Source organism: Trichomycterus rosablanca, chromosome 17 (assembly GCF_030014385.1).
Source record: "Trichomycterus rosablanca isolate fTriRos1 chromosome 17, fTriRos1.hap1, whole genome shotgun sequence".
NCBI classification, from domain to species: Eukaryota; Metazoa; Chordata; class Actinopteri; order Siluriformes; family Trichomycteridae; genus Trichomycterus; species Trichomycterus rosablanca.
This window is the reverse complement of record NC_086004.1, coordinates 24,911,786-24,931,751: the sequence shown is the minus strand read 5'-3', so window position 1 is coordinate 24,931,751 and position 19,966 is coordinate 24,911,786. Positions and strand designations below refer to the sequence as shown.

The 19,966-nt window shown below is 40.0% G+C and overlaps 1 protein-coding gene across 2 annotated transcripts in view; it reads left to right on the top strand.

Moving 5' to 3' along the window:
* diaph3 (diaphanous-related formin 3) overlaps nt 1-18,227 on the top strand; it is a 336,289-nt gene extending 318,062 nt beyond the window's left edge. For both annotated transcript variants that reach the window (XM_063013308.1, XM_063013307.1), the window contains one exon: nt 16,754-18,227. In XM_063013308.1, the coding sequence (XP_062869378.1) occupies nt 16,754-17,034 (281 nt within the window). In that variant the 3' untranslated portion in view covers nt 17,035-18,227. The remainder of the gene's footprint in view (nt 1-16,753) is intronic.
* Nucleotides 18,228-19,966: the final 1,739 nt, after the last annotated feature.

Here is a 19,966-nt window from a genome sequence, read left to right as displayed (position 1 = left end):
ACACTGTCACAGTACTGTAACTCGCTTTGGATAAAGGCGTCTGCTAAATGCCTTAAATGTAAATATGTATATAAAAGGTTTATGTATGTACGTAAGCTTGTTATATGGAGAGGTTTTATCCCATTTAAACATGTGAGTAGCACTAGATATAACACTAGAGAGAACCGGGTTAGCACTCCATATAAAACGTTGCTTTCATTAAAAGGGGAGGCAGGTTCCTAAATAGTCTCTATTTTCGTCAGTCTCCATTTACATGAGTATTTTCTCAAAGATGTATATGAATTATTTGTAGGCAGCATTAGCACACAGTTAACAGTCTGACTAATTAACCTAATCGTGCTTTGAACACAGATGGAAAGCTCTTGGGTTTTGGTGAATAGGGGGTTGGTTATTTGTTCTGTCATCTAATAATAATTTGTAAGCCAGATATGATTGGTGAAATGTTCCATCCTCTGATTTAGCTTTTTCTGGAACTACTTAGAAAGTGTCTGTTTTAATGGAGAAATGGCTTTCTCAACATGTAGCTGCAAAACAAAGTAATTGTCGTTCATTATTGAAGCAGGATAATGGAGCTGTGGTTTCAGATCTGTCATTGCAGAGGGCTACTGTAGAGACGTGAAGCAGCTGAGGAACATATGCTTTGTTGACGCGCACCGCCTGTTTACCAGAAAGGCCACGTCTGCTCGTGAAAGGGGGCTAGTCCGCCTGATGCAGCCGGATGTAATGTAATATGGCGTACATGACTTTATTTTTAGGTACTCAGCCTGAGTAAGAAAGGTTTATAGGGTTTAGAGTGGGCTGATCTTTTTAAATATTCAGTTTCAGTGAAATATGGAGCATGACTCCAGGCTGTTTTGAACTCATAAGTACTTTCGAAAGGCTGGACGTGCATACTGAGACCTGTCAAATTGGACACTGCTCAGGGAACAGCCTGGCCGTATTGGTGGTGGTGCTAGTGTATGAACCTGTGTGCTGCATCGAATCAGAATTTCTGATTTTCTCACAGTGCATGTGTTTAGCAGTTGCAGGTTGGTTAGAAATGGTCCATGTCTTTTAGATCTCACTTTCTTGTCGGTTACTTCCTTTAATTATGACAGTATTGCAGCACTTGCCTTAAAGAACAGAACAGTTCTTAACCTAAACTACATTCAAAGAAGAACTTGATTTCTTTTAAACTTTAAAGAGCACCTTGAAACCATGTCTGCACATGACCAGTTGAAATTTGTACAAAATATATTTCCCAGTTGCAGCATGAGATTAAAAATGACACCACATTTTTCAACCTGCATTGTAATTTTATCGAAAGGATTGTTAATATAACTCCCTCAGTACAATAATATTTCAGACCATACGCATCCAACAGAACATTAATCATGGGATGACATGTTTGCTTTAGCCAGCAGACATGAGCTACTCTTGGTCATTTTGCCCACTGTTGTGTCTGTGTCACTAAGCAGCCATCCATTACAACCCAGTCAGATCAGTGCTGCCACCTCTTCCTTCAGAGTTGAGCCTGGAAAACTGACAGACTGACCACTGTCTACACCCCTCCACTTAATTCCCCTTGCCCACTCCCCGTCTGCAGCTCATCAGTCTGTCTGCTCAATAATCTAAAAGACTGGGATGGGAAAATAAAGAAGAAGATGAATCCATGTGTGTGTGTTGTGGGGGGGATACAGACAGGACAGCGATCAATACCATTTCACGACAACTGACAAGAGAAGAGCGAGGAGACAGATGGTGACAGAGGCATGAAGGGTGCCAGGAAATTAAGAACAAGTTCAAGAAAGTAATACATTACTTTCTGTAAGAGATCACAAACATCTGTCTCAATTTAATTTAATGTAATTTTGATGTCCAAAACACACTATATTCCAATCGTTCCTCCACTTTTGCAGACACCTTGACCAGACAGTAGGAGCTGCTGTTGCACCATCACTCATGCATTACCCATCTGACTTTTCCTCCCTCAGACACGTCTAATTGTTTCTTTAAACCGCTTATCCAGTGATTGGTGCCACTTCTAAGAAGAAAACCACAGTAATGAGTCACTGTAATGATGGACTAGCATACCTTATCTCAAAACGTTGAATGTTAAAGTTGCAGAAACAACTGCCCCCTTCCTAACACAATCAATAGACCAAAAAATAGAAACAAGCATCAGCTAAGGAGTAGGGTGATTATGTTTAATCTTATGTTAAATGCTGTCATTATAGCTGTAAATGTCATATGGTGTTTTTGAGGAACCCAGAAAGGTGATTGGTTTCTTTCTGTTATCATTCTAAATTATGAAAACTGTTTCCATCATGGAGCGCACTTTGTAAAATTGCCTGATAAATGCTAGTACACAATCATTCAAAGCAGTTATTGGACCGTACAAAAACATCCAGGTACAGTGCCTTGCAAAAGTATTCAGCCCCCTTGAACTTTTCAACCTTTTGCCACATTTCAGGCTTCAAACATAACGATATGAAATTGTAATTTTTTGTGAAGAATCAACAACAAGTGGGACACAATCGTGAAGTGGAACGAAATTTATTGGATATTTTAAACTTTTTTTAGAAATAAAAAACTGAAAAGTGGGGCGTGCAATATTATTCAGCCCCCTTGCGTTAATACTTTGTAGCGCCACCTTTTGCTGCGATTACAGCTGCAAGTCGCTTGGGGTATGTCTCTATCAGTTTTGCACATCGAGATACTGAAATTTTTGCCCATTCTTCCTTGCAAAACAGCTCGAGCTCAGTGAGGTTGGATGGAGAGCGTTTGTGAACAGCAGTTTTCAGCTCTTTCCACAGATTCTCGATGGGATTCAGGTCTGGACTTTGACTTGGCCATTCTAACACCTGGATACGTTTATTTGTGAACCATTCCATTGTAGATTTTGCTTTATGTTTTGGATCATTGTCTTTTTGGAAGATAAATCTCCGTCCCAGTCTCAGGTCTTTTGCAGACTGCAACAGGTTTTCTTCCAGAATGGTCCTGTATTTGGCTCCATCCATCTTCCCATCAATTTTAACCATCTTCCCTGTCCCTGCTGAAGAAAAGCAGGCCCAAACCATGATGCTGCCACCACCATGTTTGACAGTGGGGATGGTGTGTTCAGGGTGATGAGCTGTGTTGCTTTTACGCCAAACATAACGTTTTGCATTGTGGCCAAAAAGTTCGATTTTGGTTTCATCTGACCAGAGCACCTTCTTCCACATGTTTGGTGTGTCTCCCAGGTGACTTTTTATAGATATCTTTGAGAAATGGCTTTCTTCTTGCCACTCTTCCATAAAGGCCAGATTTGTGCAGTGTACGACTGATTGTGTCCTATGGACAGAGTCTCCCACCTCAGCTGTAGATCTCTGCAGTTCATTCAGAGTGATCATGGGCCTCTTGGCTGCATCTCTGATCAGTCTTCTCCTTGTTTGAGCTGAAAGTTTAGAGGGACGGCCGGGTCTTGGTAGATTTCAGTGGTCTGATACTCCTTCCATTTCAATATGATCGCTTGCACAGTGCTCCTTGAGATGTTTAAAGCTTGGGAAATCTTTTTGTATTCAAATCCGGCTTTAAACTTCTCCACAACAGTATCTCGGACCTGCCTGGTGTGTTTCTTGGTCTTCATGATGCTCTCTGCGCTTTAAACAGAACTCTGAGACTATCACAGAGCAGGTGCATTTATACGGAGACTTGATTACACACAGGTGGATTCTATTTATCACCATCAGTCATTTAGGTCAACATTGGATCATTCAGAGATCCTCACTGAACTTCTGGAGTGAGTTTGCTGCACTGAAAGTAAAGGGGCTGAATAATATTGCACGCCCCACTTTTTAGTTTTTTATTTCTAAAAAAAGTTTAAAATATCCAATACATTTCAATCTACTTCACGATTGTGTCCCACTTGTTGTTGATTCTTCACAAAAAATTACAATTTCATATCGTTATGTTTGAAGCCTGAAATGTGGCAAAAGGTTGAAAAGTTCAAGGGGGCTGAATACTTTTGCAAGGCACTGTATATTAAAAAGAAAAGGAACTATGGTACAAGTTGCACAAAGGACCTGGTTTTGTACTCCTTACACCAAGTTTTGCCCCTGTTTTGATGCGAATTTTAACACCATCTTTGCAAAGTTTTGTAGTACTTTGTTAAAACAGGGTCATGGAGGTGTTCACCCAGTTAGTTAAACCCAGTTAGGAGAGGTGTCCAGGTACTTTTTGCCATGTAGTTTACCCAGTGAAAGCTTTTTTCATGTGCTTTTTCTGTTTCTTTGCCAAAACCTTTATATTCTGTAAATTTAGGGATTTATTATTGAAGCTACTGTGGTGGAAAAACCCTCAATAAAATACCTCAGACTGGATTGTGAGTAGAAAAGTTTTAGTCTTGTCTGCAGAGAAGGATCACACCGACCGAGTCTCACACAGAGACTCTGCGGATGCGATAACAATAATAATAACAGACATCCTTATATATCTTGTTGGTGACCTTGTAGGACAGTGGAAGGTTCCACAGTTAACATAGGGAACTGGTTCCAATCAGCTAGAACTGGGTTTTGGACTCCATACAATGCAATTGATGCACTTATTATCATGTACACGTTCAGTAACATTCTTTTGTAGCAGTATTCTTGGAATGAGACTACTGGCAAAAATGCCCTAACCATGGTTGTGTTCGAAAACTTAGTGAGCTCTCTACATAGACGCATTTTACGTCACTATACGCGCGCTCGCAAGAAGTAGGCTGTTCTAAACACTATTTTGACAGAATATCGAGGGAGCATACGATGCTGCCTTAACGGTGAAGGCAATCCCAGCATTCAGTGCGGCACAACTTTTCTCACAGAAAAATACAAAATATGGCGGACGGTGCGGAGAAACGAACTTATTTATGCGGAGTTATTTTCAAATGTAAATAAATTATCATTGTTTTTAATTTGTATAAACGTGTACAAGTGTATTTATTTGCAAATTCGGGCTCGTCATCAAATTAAATCGTTTTCGATACACGGACGGAGATGTTAGTTGACATGCTAGCACGTTGTGCCACCACATCCCATTGGTTTGCATGGCATGATGCTAACTGTGTTAGCTTAGTAAGCGAAAACTGACAGAATCGCTGTCTAAGTGGTGCGTTCAAAGAACCTGACTTATAAGTCGATGACTTGTTAGAATCCTCTCTACTGAGGCAGCTGCCTATGTAGGCAGTAAACAGCAAGGCAGCTCAGTAGGTTTTTAAACACACTCCATATCTACATTTCTACATTACTACAATTACAAGTAGTAATGAATCATGTATTTATACTTCTTGTGTAAATTAACACTTTTCTGTCACACTACAAAGAAAAGAGGAAACAAATCAGTAGAAATGCAAATCTTGCACTTGAGCAATGACACAAACTACTGTTGCTGTTGTCTGAATCAGATTAATATGACTGTTATAAAGATAGCTATCTCTTTTGTGTAAATCTACACACCTGGGTCAGTCATTTCAGCTGTAATATCTGGTTTTGTGGCCGTTTGTCTTGTAGCTTCCCCACACTATTTGTGGCACTCACATCAGCGAGGAAGGCTGTACTGGATTCCCAACCTATTGATTTTTTGCTTTTCACGACAGATCATATACAAGGTTACAGAAATCCAATAGCAAACAAATATCATTTCTGAAATAGAACACTTTCTGTGACTGTTGGGCAGTTTTCCAGAACGCAGGACAGTTACTCATAGTGGCGAGCTCAGTGATGTTGCTGTGATATGGGAACACGCTCAAGTCATCAGGTTTCCTAGTGCCACTTATGTATTATTTAACTGAATTTGCACTCTACACAGCTACAATGTTAATGTTTGTTCTGTTTGTTGGTAACTTTTTGGCCATACTAGCTTATACACAAGGTAATCATAGACAAACCTGAATCATAGAAAGACTTGATTGATAGTTTTGTAAAAGGTCTGAAGTTGTCAGTGCTCGAGTTGTAAAGCCACAGCTCGTCAAACTGTCTATGGTTGCATATGAGTCATGTTGTAGCTGTGATTAGCTTTTAGCGCCTCCGTTCTGAGCTATCCCCAAGTGTGTTGTAGTCAGCTTAACCTTATTGCTCTCTGCTTGGTTGTAGTGGTTTGCCTTTGCTTCAGTGTGCTGTAATTATTAGCATGATGTTGATGCCTAGAGTTGTACTCCTTTTCATTTTTTAATTAAAAAGGACCACTGTCTTCATGACCTCAGCATCCAGTTTGATTAAATATTTGTTGTTATTCTGGGAAAACTTACTGCATGAGGCTCTTGTTAATAGCATTCACGCTTTGCTCATCAAGCTAGCCTACAGGGATTGGTGCATTACTGAAGATATTTGTGTTCTGTTTCTGCTTTTTATATACAGTTGTAAAGAAAACCCTTCATTACGTTGGTATGATTCTGAACTGTACCCATTGTTACCCTGGACTTTAGAAGTACCTGAATGTTTGTGGATATTTTGTCCAAAGCATGCAGTAGATCAAGGGTGTCAATGATAAAACTGATTTCATTGATCAGGGTGTCAATGATAAAACTGATTTCATTGTTCATTATTCGTCATTATAATTCATTTTCAACAACTGACGCTTTATTTGATTGGCGAGTGAAGATACAGAACTCTACACACTTGAGTACAGATTGCTGATTTGAGACTCACCCTCACCCACAGTCATTGTTCATCTGTGTAAACTTGTTTAGTGAAGTGTTGCCATTCTAACCTAAACAGAAAAAACCTTATGATGCATTGATAAACTTTAATGAATGATGGAACTATTGCTCAATAAAGCTCAAACAACAAATCTGTTTGGTACAGAGTACAGCTGGAGCCTATCCCAGCTTTTCAATGGGCGCAAGACACACAGCAACACCCTGGACGAGCCGCCAGTCCATTGCAGGGCAGACACACATATACACACACACACACACACCCATTCACCTATAGAGCAATTCTGTGTCTCCAGTTAACCTGACTGCATGTTTTCGGACTGTGGGAGGAAACCAGAGCTCCGGAGGAAACCCACACAGACACGGGGAGAACATGCAAACTCCGCACAGAAAGGACCCGGACCGCCCCACCTGGGGATCGAACCCAGGACCTTCTTGCTGTGAGGCGACTGTGCTACCCACTTAGCCACCGTGCTGCCCATATGAAGCGATTAGTAAAAAATGAATAATTGCTGCTATTCAAAGTGGCAGAAGGATGATGTTAGTCATGTTATTAATAAGTTTTTTCATCTTTCCATTATTTACTAAAGCTTATTTGACCTCTGTGAAGCTGTGCATCATTATGAGTAACTGTGTGGATTATTGTGTTAATAGTTCTTGTAGATGTTATTAATGCTTCAAATGTTTTATCCCTAAGTCCTTAAACGCCTTATCAGCTACATTTTACACCAGTCTACTTCAATCTCTTTATCCCTTAAACAAACCTCATTTGCTGACATTTTCTTTTCTCCCTGGGTTCAAGTAAGCATTAAGGCATTTTAATTTCTAATTAATTTCAGCACGCCGCTGAATGCCGCTGGATTAGAGCTCCCTACCGCAGCTCTTTGTGAAGAACTCAATACAACCAGAGCGGTGTGACCACAAAGCGCTGTCTGTTACACACAGAAAAGCTTGTATGCGGGCTTACACTCTAAGTTCTCCTTGTGTGCCTGGGGGATTGGAGGGGAACCCTGTAAATTATGCTGTTTATGCATCTACAGCATCTTTCATTCTCTTTCTGTCTTAACAAAGACACTGCGGTGTCAAGTTCACTACCAGAACCCAGCAAGCCCCCAGTACAGCAGCGGGATGCACTTTGATATGAGTCGTACTAACCCGAGTAAGAATCAAGCATCTGTATCTGCACCACCCAGAGAGAACAGTGAACACCCGTCATCTGTTTCTGTCGCTTTATTATCCTTTCATTTACCCTCTCGTTCACCCTTTCATTTTGCCCTAGTAGCTTTTTTTTCCTTATCAGCCTGTGGCAGAGCATAAACATGTGTCACGTTGGCATGGTGTGGAAGAGTTACAGTGGTGGACTCTCTGGTGGACTGTTATGACAGTGATAATGTGCTTAATTACTGCTTAACTCATGTGGACATGGGGAGAATATGCAGGCAATTACTCCGCTAGTCCTCTGCCTGACAGTCAGGGGCATTAATACCCCCTCCTGCCAGATTTATTATCCCTTTGTACCATTACTATCTTTTTTTTTATTTTTCGACCTTTGTTTTTGGGCTGGGAGAACACACTCGCAAGCACACAATCCATGATTCCTGTGTGTCCTCAAACATATCGGAGCTGCCTCTTTTTTCATTTCTAGGCATCAATTAGGTCATTATTTATTACCACTGGTTCAGGTTCAATTCACACTCTTACAGAATTAGCTCTGATCCTCCCCAACCTTGTCAGCCTGTGTCATTTCTGCTTTTTTATTGTCCAAATGTTGATAAATGAGTGCGTGGAGACTTCAGATAGAGCGGAAATGAGGGGTCCAGCAGGAGAACCTGATCATTAGGCTAGATTTAATCATCAAGCTGTGGCATTACATCATCCTCCATTGCTTTAGTGCTTTCTTCTGAGGACAATTTTTCTGCATTTAATTTCTGTTTTTCCTCCCCATTTAGTCCATGTATTGATTTTTGATGGGAGAAATAAACCACCAGTCAGTTAATAGTGTTGATGTACTTTGCTGGGATGGTCTAAGTTCTACAATGTCACATTTCATGTTAATGTAGATTACGGGTTCTAATGGTAAAATCCAGATCTGTACTAAGACCTTGCACGTGAAACCCTCTTGTGAATACAACATGAGAATCAACATGGGCTTGTTTGTTTAGGTCTTAATTTTATGTTTGGGCTTACTATGAGGTTTCATTGCTGTCTCTTTGATTAGCCTGAGTGTTAAATTCCAACAAGCTCCAATTTGAACCATGCATCAGTGGCACGGCAACTCCAACTCAACCCCTGAGCAGCTCAAGCAGTGTCCTTGGTCAGTTAGTTACTGTTAGAACATTATGGAATCTGATCTTCCCCTCCAGTAATCTGATCTTCTCCTCCAGTGTCATTTGCTGCTGAGTAAGCATGGGATAAAACTCACAGACACTCAGAGTAAGCTTCCAGTTTATTGTATGGAGGATGAATATTTATATAGATGGAGATAACAGGTGTACATGAGAGCAGAGACCAAGGAGAATTATTTACAAGCAGAACCCCCCTCTTTAACATTCAGAGGGGGAATAGAACCGTTTAGACAGGTTCTGTGGTTAACTATTACTTAATTGGACAGTTGTAGCCTAGGGGTTAAGGTACTGGCCTAGTAAGCAGAAGGCCTGTGAGTAAGGCTCTTAACACTCAATTGCTTGGACTGTATACTGTAAGTCGCTTTGAAAAAGCGTCTGCAAAATGCCAAAAATGTAAATTTAAAAAGGTCAGAAGAGAAGGACAAGTTACCAAAAGTTTATGGACACTTTTCACCTAAAAGTTACATTGTGGGGACATGATGTCACATGGTCTCTCATAAATGTCCTGATGAAGAGAGAATTCATTCAGTGTAGATATTTAGAAATCAACCCAGTACATGCATGAAGTCAAATTTACTATAAATTGTTCCTATGATAAAATGACTCACATATTACTAAGAAGTCATTACTCATCAATTCTCGCATTAATTAGCTAACTCATACCTGAGACTGTACTGTCATCGTTTCTCACATCTTTTGATCCTGCTAATAAAAAGAAGCTCTATTGTTCCTCTGTTTTATTACTCACACCATTAATCGTGTACCATTTCCCTCCTCATGACCGCAACCCAAGAAAGACAGATTGCGTAATCCTTTGTAATAACTCTGCATATAACGAAGCAGGCACGTGTGGCTGTTATTGCCTTTTGTGGATGCATTTTGGAATCGTTAGAAATGAAACAGGCTTTTCTCAGCTATTCTAAAGTCTGTCTGCGTACCAGCTCATTACACTGATCAAGTGTCCTTGTCGACTGTCACGTTCTGTTGAGTTGCCTGCCAAACTTCGGAGAGGGGAGGAGGAGATGAAAAGTCATCTCCTCACAAGAGCTTCTGTGCAAATTCAAATTGAGCAAACGATCTCAGTAGTCAGAAATCTGTTTTGCGTTCCTGTTCTATTTGGAGAGAGAAATGAGTGTCTGTCTCACTGTCTGCTGGCTGGCACCGGACGTGAGCAAATTTCTGCGAGCTCTCTGAGCTGAAAGGCCCACGCGCTGATAAAAGGCTAGAGTGACATCTATAATGCCGGAGCACGCTGTGTGGGAGAGTTTCCATCTTAACACCCTCACTGAGACGCCGTTAGCTTAGATGGATGGATGGATGGATGGATGGAAGGAAGGAAGGAAGGGATTTGTTACTGCGATTGATAGGTGAATAGATCAGGTTAGAACGAATGAAGCTGGAATAGTTTCAGCCAGAAAACTTTACTGAACTTTTGTAGAAAGCAAACGGAATAGATTCACCTTCAGTGCCAATGTGTCTGTGAGTCTCCACCTCTCTCAGTCTGAATCCAGTTTCATATTGAGCTTTACAAGTACAGAATGATTTTTAAACTGCACAAAAGCAGATTTTGGCGTAAGTGTGTTGTTTACATGATCTTCAACTTGTATTTTACAGTCTTACAAGAAAAGGTTACTAGCATCAGTTACTAGCCGTTTTGAATAGGCTTTAGTATTTGGTTTTATTTTTATCTCCAAAAATAAATCATACACTGTATGGTCAAAAGTATGTGGACATCATTTTTTATTTATTGTTTTCATTGCTGACAGGCTTAACAAAGTCAATTTTATAAAATAAATGATGCTCCCAACTTTAAAGCAAGAGTTTTATTAAGGTTCTTTTCTGTTCCAGCATGACTTTGCCCCTGTGCTCAAAGTGAAATCTAAAAAGACATGGTTCAATTCGTTTGGTGTAAAGAAACTCCAGTGGTCTGCACAGAGCCCTGACCTCAACCTTACTGAACACTGATATGAATTGGACTGTCAATTTCCAGCCAGGCTTTCTTGCCCAAAATATGTGTCTGTCCTGACAAAATCCCATATACACACTCCCATTTTGCTCACATACTTTTGACTATATGGTAAAGGTAAGGGCTTTGTTTCAAGAGGAAGAAAGCATTTATTTGTCATATATACATATACACCTGTATAGTATAATTAAATTCCTATTTTTGCATATCCTAGCTTGTTTGAAAGCTGGGGTCATAGCACTGGGTCAGCCATTGTACGGCGCCCCTGGAGGGTTACGAGCCTTGCTCAAGGGCCCAACAGTGTGCAACATAGCAGAATCTGGATTTGAACCGACAATCTTCTGATCATTAGCCCAAAGCTCTACCCACTAGGCTACCACTGTCCCAAATGTAGTATGTCCGAATGTCCCTGTTCAAATGAAGTGAGTATGAACGAAATGCGATGAACAATTTCTGATTGCAACCTCACTCGGATGGCAATATTTGATCATGATTATTATTAGTGTGCATGCAAACACTCTTGTTTTCAGTAAATCCAACTAATCAGCATGTTTGGATCTGGCCATGTTCATGGTTTTAGTCTTTCTTACTGACTGGTCTGCTTAGATTTTCAAAACCCTGTAAATCTCTAGCTATCTTAAACGTGATTGGTCTGTTCACACACGTAAATGTGTGTGGGTGGCAGCTTCAGTTCATGCATTTAAGACAGACAAGCATTGTCCCAATCTGTAAAATACAATGCCAAATACACTTGTATGCCAAATTAGTACATTATTACTGATGCTGGTACTGTTTCAGCTAACTACTAGTTTCTTGGGTGTAGCTTTAGATTTGAGAAAAGACAGTCCTGGATGTAGTGCTGGTGCTCAAATCTAATCTGTTTTTAAACCATTTCTGGTTAGAAGACCTTGTTTTTCAGGTCCACTGAATCTTTTTGTCGTTTTCCTTTATATTGTCCAGCATTGCTGAAACATAGAATCAGTCCTAGTCATGTTTGTCTTAGTAATGCTATTCCATACACTCACTCACTCTCTTAACCGCTTATCCAATTAGGGTCGTGGGGGGGGGGTGCTGGAGCCTATCCCAGGTTTTCAATGGGCGCAAGGCAGACAGTAACACCCTGGACGGGGTGCCAGTCCATCGCAGGGCACACACACATACACACATCCAATCACCTACAGGGCAATTCTGTTTCTCCAATTAACCTGACTGCATGTGTTTGGACTGTGGGAGGAAACCGGAGCTCCCGGAGGAAACCCACACAGACACGGGGAGAACATGCAAACTCCATATAAAAAAGGTTTCGGACCGCCCAACCTGGGGATCGAACCCAAGACCTTTTTGCTTTGAGGCGACAGTGCTACCCACTGAGCCACCGTGTCGCCCCTATTTCATACAACAAATGCAATTTTATATTTGTTAATACTGTCTGTTTAATATTCACAAACAAGTATCTCCTGCTGTTCTAATAAACCATAAATATTCAGGGGTTACAAAAGCTCTCAAACACACTTCCTGTGAAGCCCAAACCACGCTTAATACCAATGCACAAGTGTCTTCGGGTTAATAGTGCAGGCAGCAATCAGCATGACTTTCATGATTCTTGTGACTTGGCCTTGTCCGGTACACATTCGAGTGTATTTTAAAAACATTCATTAAAATCTGCCTGTCTTACACATATACACATCAGTGAGGTCAGATGTCAAACAAAATGCAACAAAACAATATTTAAATGATCTAAAGGAAGTGCAGGGAGATGAAAGTGAGAGAAATTTGGAAAAGAAGGAAGTAAGACGAATGGATTTGGCCCGAGGCACAGGGCTGCTAGTGCTGTGACAAACGAGTGTGCAGCCATATACACTGGTAATGAGAGCCGAATGGACTACTCCACACCCAGCCTTAATCATCCTGCCACACGGAGAGTACCATACACAAATACAACTACCGGTATAACTCACAAAAAACTTCATCTTACAGCTGGACACAATGTGCATTACTTTGTACAAAACTCCTGCCAGAATTGATGTAGTCTTAATTAGGTTGTGTATGGGCTCCTGGAAAACCTTAATTTGTCTGAAACTGTAAATGAAGTGCTTTAATAAGAAATAAAATAGATTTTACATGTTTTTTTATCCAACTACACTGAATGAAGACTAAAATAGAAGATTTATTTAAATACAGTGTTAAATCCACCACACAGACACCGACAGTTGTAAAAATGAGACAGTAATTAACCAGCATATTTTTTTTTATTATTTTGTTTTCCGTGTTGATGTAAAGTGGGTGTCTGTATAGCTACAGAGCAAAATGTTTGTATGGCATGATAGTCATAGCATCCACTTACGCGTCAGTAAAAAGAGAAATAGAGATGATAAATAAAAAAAAACAAACACAGGATGATTTCTTGCCATTGCTGTGACTGTTGGTGTGGTATAAAATGCTTCTTAAAATAGTAGCATACAGTCTTTTATGCTAGCCTACTAGCTCCTTTGGTTATCAGCAGTGTCACAGACCCATTCGGATTATTACCAGTAATGGAGGACCAGGGTGGAGGAGTACTTGAGTATAGCGTGTTATGGATGTTTGTAGGAGAAGCACCTGATAACTGCACACATGGCTGAGAAAACATGTGCTAGCCTGTGGTCCTAGGCCAACATGAATGTTGTGCATAAAGCATCTACTGATAATCCAATAAAATTGTACGTTTGTATGTGTTAATTATGCTAATAAATAATTAATTATTTAACCGGGTCCTTTCTGTGTGGAGTTTGCATGTTCTCCCCATGTCTGTGTGGGTTTACTCCGGGAGCTCTGGTTTCTTTCCACAGTCCAAAGAAGTAAGGTGCAAGTGAGGTGAATTGAAGACACTAAATTGTCCATGACTGTGTTTGATATAACCTTGTGAACTGATGAATCTAATGTTACGAGTAACTACCGTTCCTGTCATGAAGCTAACCAAAGTGTAAAACATGACGTTAAAATCCTAATGAAACAAACAAACAAGTATGAACATTTAAAGATACACGTACACTGGTGCAAGTACGATCTCAAAAAAAATGCTCAATTTCACAAATCTCGTTTTTCAAAAATCACAGATTTAACAGATTTTTTTTTTTTTTTTTAAGAGCCACATTTCAACACAGTCATTAAATTATACTTAATTTATTAACTTTATTAAATGATAGAATAAATGAAAGCTACAATACACAGCACATCGACCTTAATGGTTAAATGTAAACCTTAAACATTCAGCGACGATGCAAGGCTCTGTCTTAAAGATGAAAATTCTCATCCATGTTTTGACCCCCCCAACTTTGACGTCTTGGACATTTTGACTAAGCGATTGCTAAGGATCGCCTCATATTGCAAATTAACCAGTAAACATGAGGCACTTGAAAGCTACGTGAATGAAAAACGTTAAATCGCTAAACGCAAACCTTAAATTTTTTATTTCACAGCAAATTGTATATTACACTGGAAACGACTCATTTCACGGTCTGGTTTGATTGTAAAGTTTAGGATGTAGTTTAGGATTCTCTTACAACTGCTATTTCATAGAGAATGAGTTTTTACTGACCCTCACAGGCTCCTCAGACAGAATTGGGACAGACTTTTACAATTCTTTCATAAATATATCAAATTCACTTTGTAGTGAAACTAGAGGAATAGAGCTGTCAGTTGTATATCAGAAGTGTTTAGTATTGTCATTTAGCTGTCATTTCTCAAAGCAGCTGCTGTTTTCCTGTTCTTATCCTCAGCTGTCACTTTTTTGATCGGCATCTCAAACAGTAGCCGTGATCAGCGCTGACAATACATCCCAGTGCTGTGGACAGAACTGGGCAAAAACACTTTGCGTGATGCGCTGGTGCTCTGTTCGAAGCAAGGTCACATTAATATGGATTTCTCTTTCCCCTTATCCAACCTCTTCCCCCTCTATCTGTCTGTGTAGATCTCCATCTTTGTTTCTTTGTTTGCTTGAAGCCAGATAAAGTTATAAAAAAATGTACTCCGCTCAGGGCTGTAATTCTTAAGAGACGTCGGCTCCTTTTACTCTCAGACGGGAGAGGCTGCCTGACGAGAGGGGATACAAATAGAGATGAGAGGTAGTGAGACTGAGAAGAAAGGGATAGGTTTTGTCAGATGCTGGTGGACTGGAGTCAATCAGGCAGATCTTTCGATAACGGTCTGTGATGTGGAGCAGGATGTGGATCTGATAAATCCAGAGAGCTGACACTCCAGCTGTTTAGGTAAGAGGAACTCAGGTGGGGAAGAGGATTAGGGTTAAGATAGAAAGAACACAAAGGACAGTGTGAAAGTGCCGGAATCATTTTGATGGGTGCCTGAATTATTTTATTCTTGTCTCAAATGTCAGTGGTGGGTTCGGTTTCCCCGGAATCACTGGGCACAATGCAGAAACACGCCCCGGACAGGACACCAATTTATCGTGAGGCCACACTCATCCAATCCTCTTCCTCAGACATAGCCAATCATGTCCATATGTAGATACTCAGCTGGCCGATAGTACCACTGGGGATTTGAACCCTGTATACCAGTTGTAGTGGACTAGTGTTTATCTATAAATAAAAGTAAATTATATCAATTAAAAAAAAAAAGAATATGAGGAATCATCAAACCTCTTGACTGTTTTTAATCTTATGTAACATGTCAATTCACTTCTCTTGATTTAAAGTTTGTGGATCAGCTATTTTCAATTACTTGTTCTCAATTACTAATACCCTACCTCTTTGTGGGGTCTATTAGTATGGTCAGTCAAAGCAGCATATAAAACAGCTCGGTCAGCAATCTCATCATGGTGAAGCACAGCTCTGGAGATAGATGCAAGACTATTTTAAAGCACTGAATATACAGTATTTGGCAACACTGAGCTTCTTTTAGTCCATTATCAACAAGTAAGGCATATATGAAACAACAGCCACACTGCCTGGGCCAGGCACTTTATCCAAACCTATTCTATGAAATATAGGGGTTTGTTTAGAATGACCTCTTTAATAAGATATAATCCCTACTGTAAAATATAGATGGTAGTATTATGTTATGTAATAGTAGTTGCTAATTGGTGGAAAAGTAAGCAATGCATTGTTCAGATACTTCCTCCACTAGAAAGCTTTTATTTAATGTACCCTGCCAATGCAATCCTAATTCAATTATCAACCATCCGTGGGAGATACTCTCATGTGTTCCTACTATCTTGGTCAAGCTTTTGAAAACAGAAAGGCAGAATTACACCATTATAGAAAATGAACTGATACTTAGCCAAAAGTGCTACTGGCTAATGCCGCCCAAGGTAACACCACAAAGTAATAAACAATAATAAATGAATTGGTGACATTAAAGATTTTATTTTCTTAAGAAGATGTAAGTTCATTGTAAAATTGATGTGAATTCCAACCAGTGGTCATTCATGTAAACAAAATAAAGAGAAAAATAGGATGATACTTTTCTCAGGTGACTGTGTGTGTGGTGAGTGGAGGTGCCTCCTACAGGAAGAAGAATGTGTGTTGGTGCAGTTTTTTTTATTTGTGCTGGGATACGCTTCCATTTAATTATGTTAGTGTTGTCCCGCAGGTGTCATTTGCATGGCTCACTGATTGACACCTTCTCTCCTCCTTGTGCTGCCTCTCATTTGTCTGATGACTCCCCGGCTCCTAACGGCCCATTTTCTAAAAGCCGCTAACAGGGATAAATACTTTGATGAGAATGCGCTCATTTCTCTTCTCCCTCTCCCCCTCCTTTTCTCCGTCTGCCTTTCTTTCTTTCTCCATCCTGCAGAAAACACAAAGGTACCTCTGCAAAGGTCACGGTCTCGGCAGAATATCAATTTCAGCTCGGCTCGAGCCCCTACTGCCAAGGAGCCTCATTATGAGAGCGAGGCCCATCCATCTACAGCACGGAGATCAACTCACCGCCCAGAAAGGGAGAGAGAACTGGAGAAGGAGAAGGACCGGATGAGGACTCGAGAGAGCGAGAAGGAGCAGACTCCTCCTCCCAGCAGTTCAGTGAACGGAGACACGGATGTGGAGGCTCTCCTGGCCCGGCTCCGCGCCCTGTAGTGACCTCCTCCTTCTGAAGAACTTAGACCTCTGCACTCCGTATACGTCCACCGTGGCTGCAGTCAGATAAACCCAATTAAGTCTGCAGCTCTTTTTGTACTAACGAATGCTGTCGAATGCGAGCACACAAACAGAAGAAAAGGTCTTAACAATTAAACTTTGCTTCAGATGGCGCTGCCCTTTTCCTAGCACCAGCACCCAGGTTTTTTTTTTAGAAAGAGTGCTGCCATTGTTTCAGCACTGACCAAAAGCATGAGGTCAGTTCAGAATAGTGTTGTTTAAGCAGGGACAATTTAACAGCTACGCTTCTCGAGGCTAATTAAAGCAGGAAAATATTTCTGGTGGGGTTTTTATTAAAAGCAAAAAGCGGTATTGCCCAGTGTCAGTGGTTCAGAGAGCTGTTAATCAGAAAACATTACACTGGTCTTTATGGCTTCAGCACCTTGTCTTAAATGCATGTGTGCACTTTGGAAACGTATTGAATGTCTTCAACAATAGTTATCGCGTTTTATTTTTCAGAATAGTTTTAAAAGCTCAGCTCCACAAGTACTTAACTAAAGGAAATAGGCCATGTCTGTTTTAATACTAGTTTTTGTAAAGAAGCAATCATTTTCATGAATTAAAAAAATAATTGTACGACACAAATAACTGGTTAGTAAAAACACTAGTTATCTGAAAAAGGTCTGACACTAACTGTATACTTATGGTACGTCATCCAGACGCAATACCAGCTTCTTGATTTAGCTAAAATTCTGCAGCACTGTGTATCTGTATAACCAAAAAAATATAAATGTATCATGTTTTATGAAACATACGTCTAAACTTAAGTATCTTTATATGTGTTTAATAAGAGTGCTATGCAAATTAATGTTTTTGTTTTGTTAACCATATTAGATTAGTCCAAGTGACAAAGTATAAACCATTCATTCATCTTAATCTTTATTTCTTTGGGTTTTGTCTTCTGTTTTGTTTGGTCACTGAATTAATACTGAATCTGTTTTACATGCACTCCTGTTTCCTGTCAGAATCTCTTCTGTTTTGGATGTTATTTTAATTCTAAATCTTTAAGGCCGTGTTGGTATCACTAAATGACAATTCTTCATATTCACAGTTTTTCAGCGTTCGCATTTATATGCATCTATAGCTAAAAATGTAACTTTATATAAAATTTGTAGCATTTACAATAAAGAAGAAAACTGACTTGTGTTTGCATCCCTTTTCAGAGCGTGTACCTGTAGTTCTGTACCTGCCAGTGATCCTGTGCTAGTTTTTAGTGTGATGTAAGTTTATTTTACTGTTTATTCACCTGATGCACGACAGCCATGCTGGACGAGAGGGCACAAAAAATACAGTTACTGTGCAGAAAACTCCTCTTCTATATTTAATTTTGATAGTTGCAGCTCCTCTCTAGAACTCTTTTGTGTGAATTTCAATAAGATAAACAAAAAAAAGAATAAAAAGAACAAAATATAAACAAAATAAGAAAATTAAAACCTAATATTTATTTGTTTTAGTTCATTTTGTGTATTTCTCACATTTGAATACCGTGTCCACTCACTGTCCCTGCTGGACAGAATAGTTCACCAACCAAAAATATCCAGCCAACAGTGCCTCGTGGGCAGCGTCCTGTGACCACTGATGAAGGTCTAGAAGATGACCAACTCGAACAGCAGCAATAGATGAGCGATCGTCTCTGACTTTACATCTACAAGGTGGACCAACTAGGTAGGAGTGTCTAATAGAGTGGACAGTGAGTGGACACGGTATTTAAAAACTCCAGCAGCGCGGCTGTGTCTGATCCACTCATGCCAGCACAACACACACTAACACACCACCACCATGTCAGTGTCACTGCAGTGCTGAGAATGATCCACCACCCAAATAATACCTGCTCTGTGGTGGTCCTGGGAGAGTCCTGACCATTGAAGAACAGGGTGAAAGCAGGCTAACAAAGCATGTAGAGAAACAGATGTACTACAGTCAGTAATTGTAGAACTACAAAGTGCTTCTATATGGTAAGTGGAGCTGATAAAATGGACTGTCAGTGTAGAAACAAGGAGGTGGTTTTAATGTTATGGCCAACAGGCAGAGCAAGCAGCAGGAAAACATAAATGACCCCGGGTGTGCAGGGTTTGAACTGGGCAGGTGTAGTTCAGTTAGTCCAAGTGATTAAAGATGTAAATTCAACTGTGTTTTCCTACCATTTTCTGAAGAGACAGCTTAGTGTGTTTGGTACAGTATTTTTTTTTTTAGCTGTTGTTCATGTTCATCAATAAAGAATCAATTACACTTTAGTATTTCTCTTAAGTTTAAATATAGACTTTTTAAACTTCACACAAAAAGAAATTTTTTTTAAATCTGCCCTGCAGAGCAATGTGATGGAAAAACATCATGATCTTCTCAATATATAGAGAATTATTTCTCTTGCCAGCCATACACCTGGCATGTAGTTCTGTAATCATTAAAACGTGTGTCTCTGGACAATTATGAGCTCTTCAGTGGAGGGCTGGTAGTCCCAGAAACAGCACCAATAGTTAAAAGCAGTCTGCTTGAGGTTGCTAAACCCATGAGGTGCTTTGCCTCTAAAAACATTCAGTTTAGCACATAAAGTAGAGCAGCAAGCAGGGCAGCAAAACAAGAAATGCTGCTTTTGAAGAAGAGATGTTTGTTTCCAGTCTGCATTAAGCTGTGCCAGCCAAGACCAGTAGTGTGTGGATGTAGGGCACAGAAATTTGCCAACAGGCAGAAAGTTTGGCACTGTTAGAGTTTAAACTTTGTTAGCATCTTGCCAGTCAATCTAAAATGAGTACAAAACCACACTGCTGTGTAGAATTCCTGCTTTTTGAACAAATGTCCAGATTAAAAACGCACAGTAGAAAATAACCACGGTAGAAAATAAGATGAAAGATTATTTAGATGAGCTTTTTTTTCA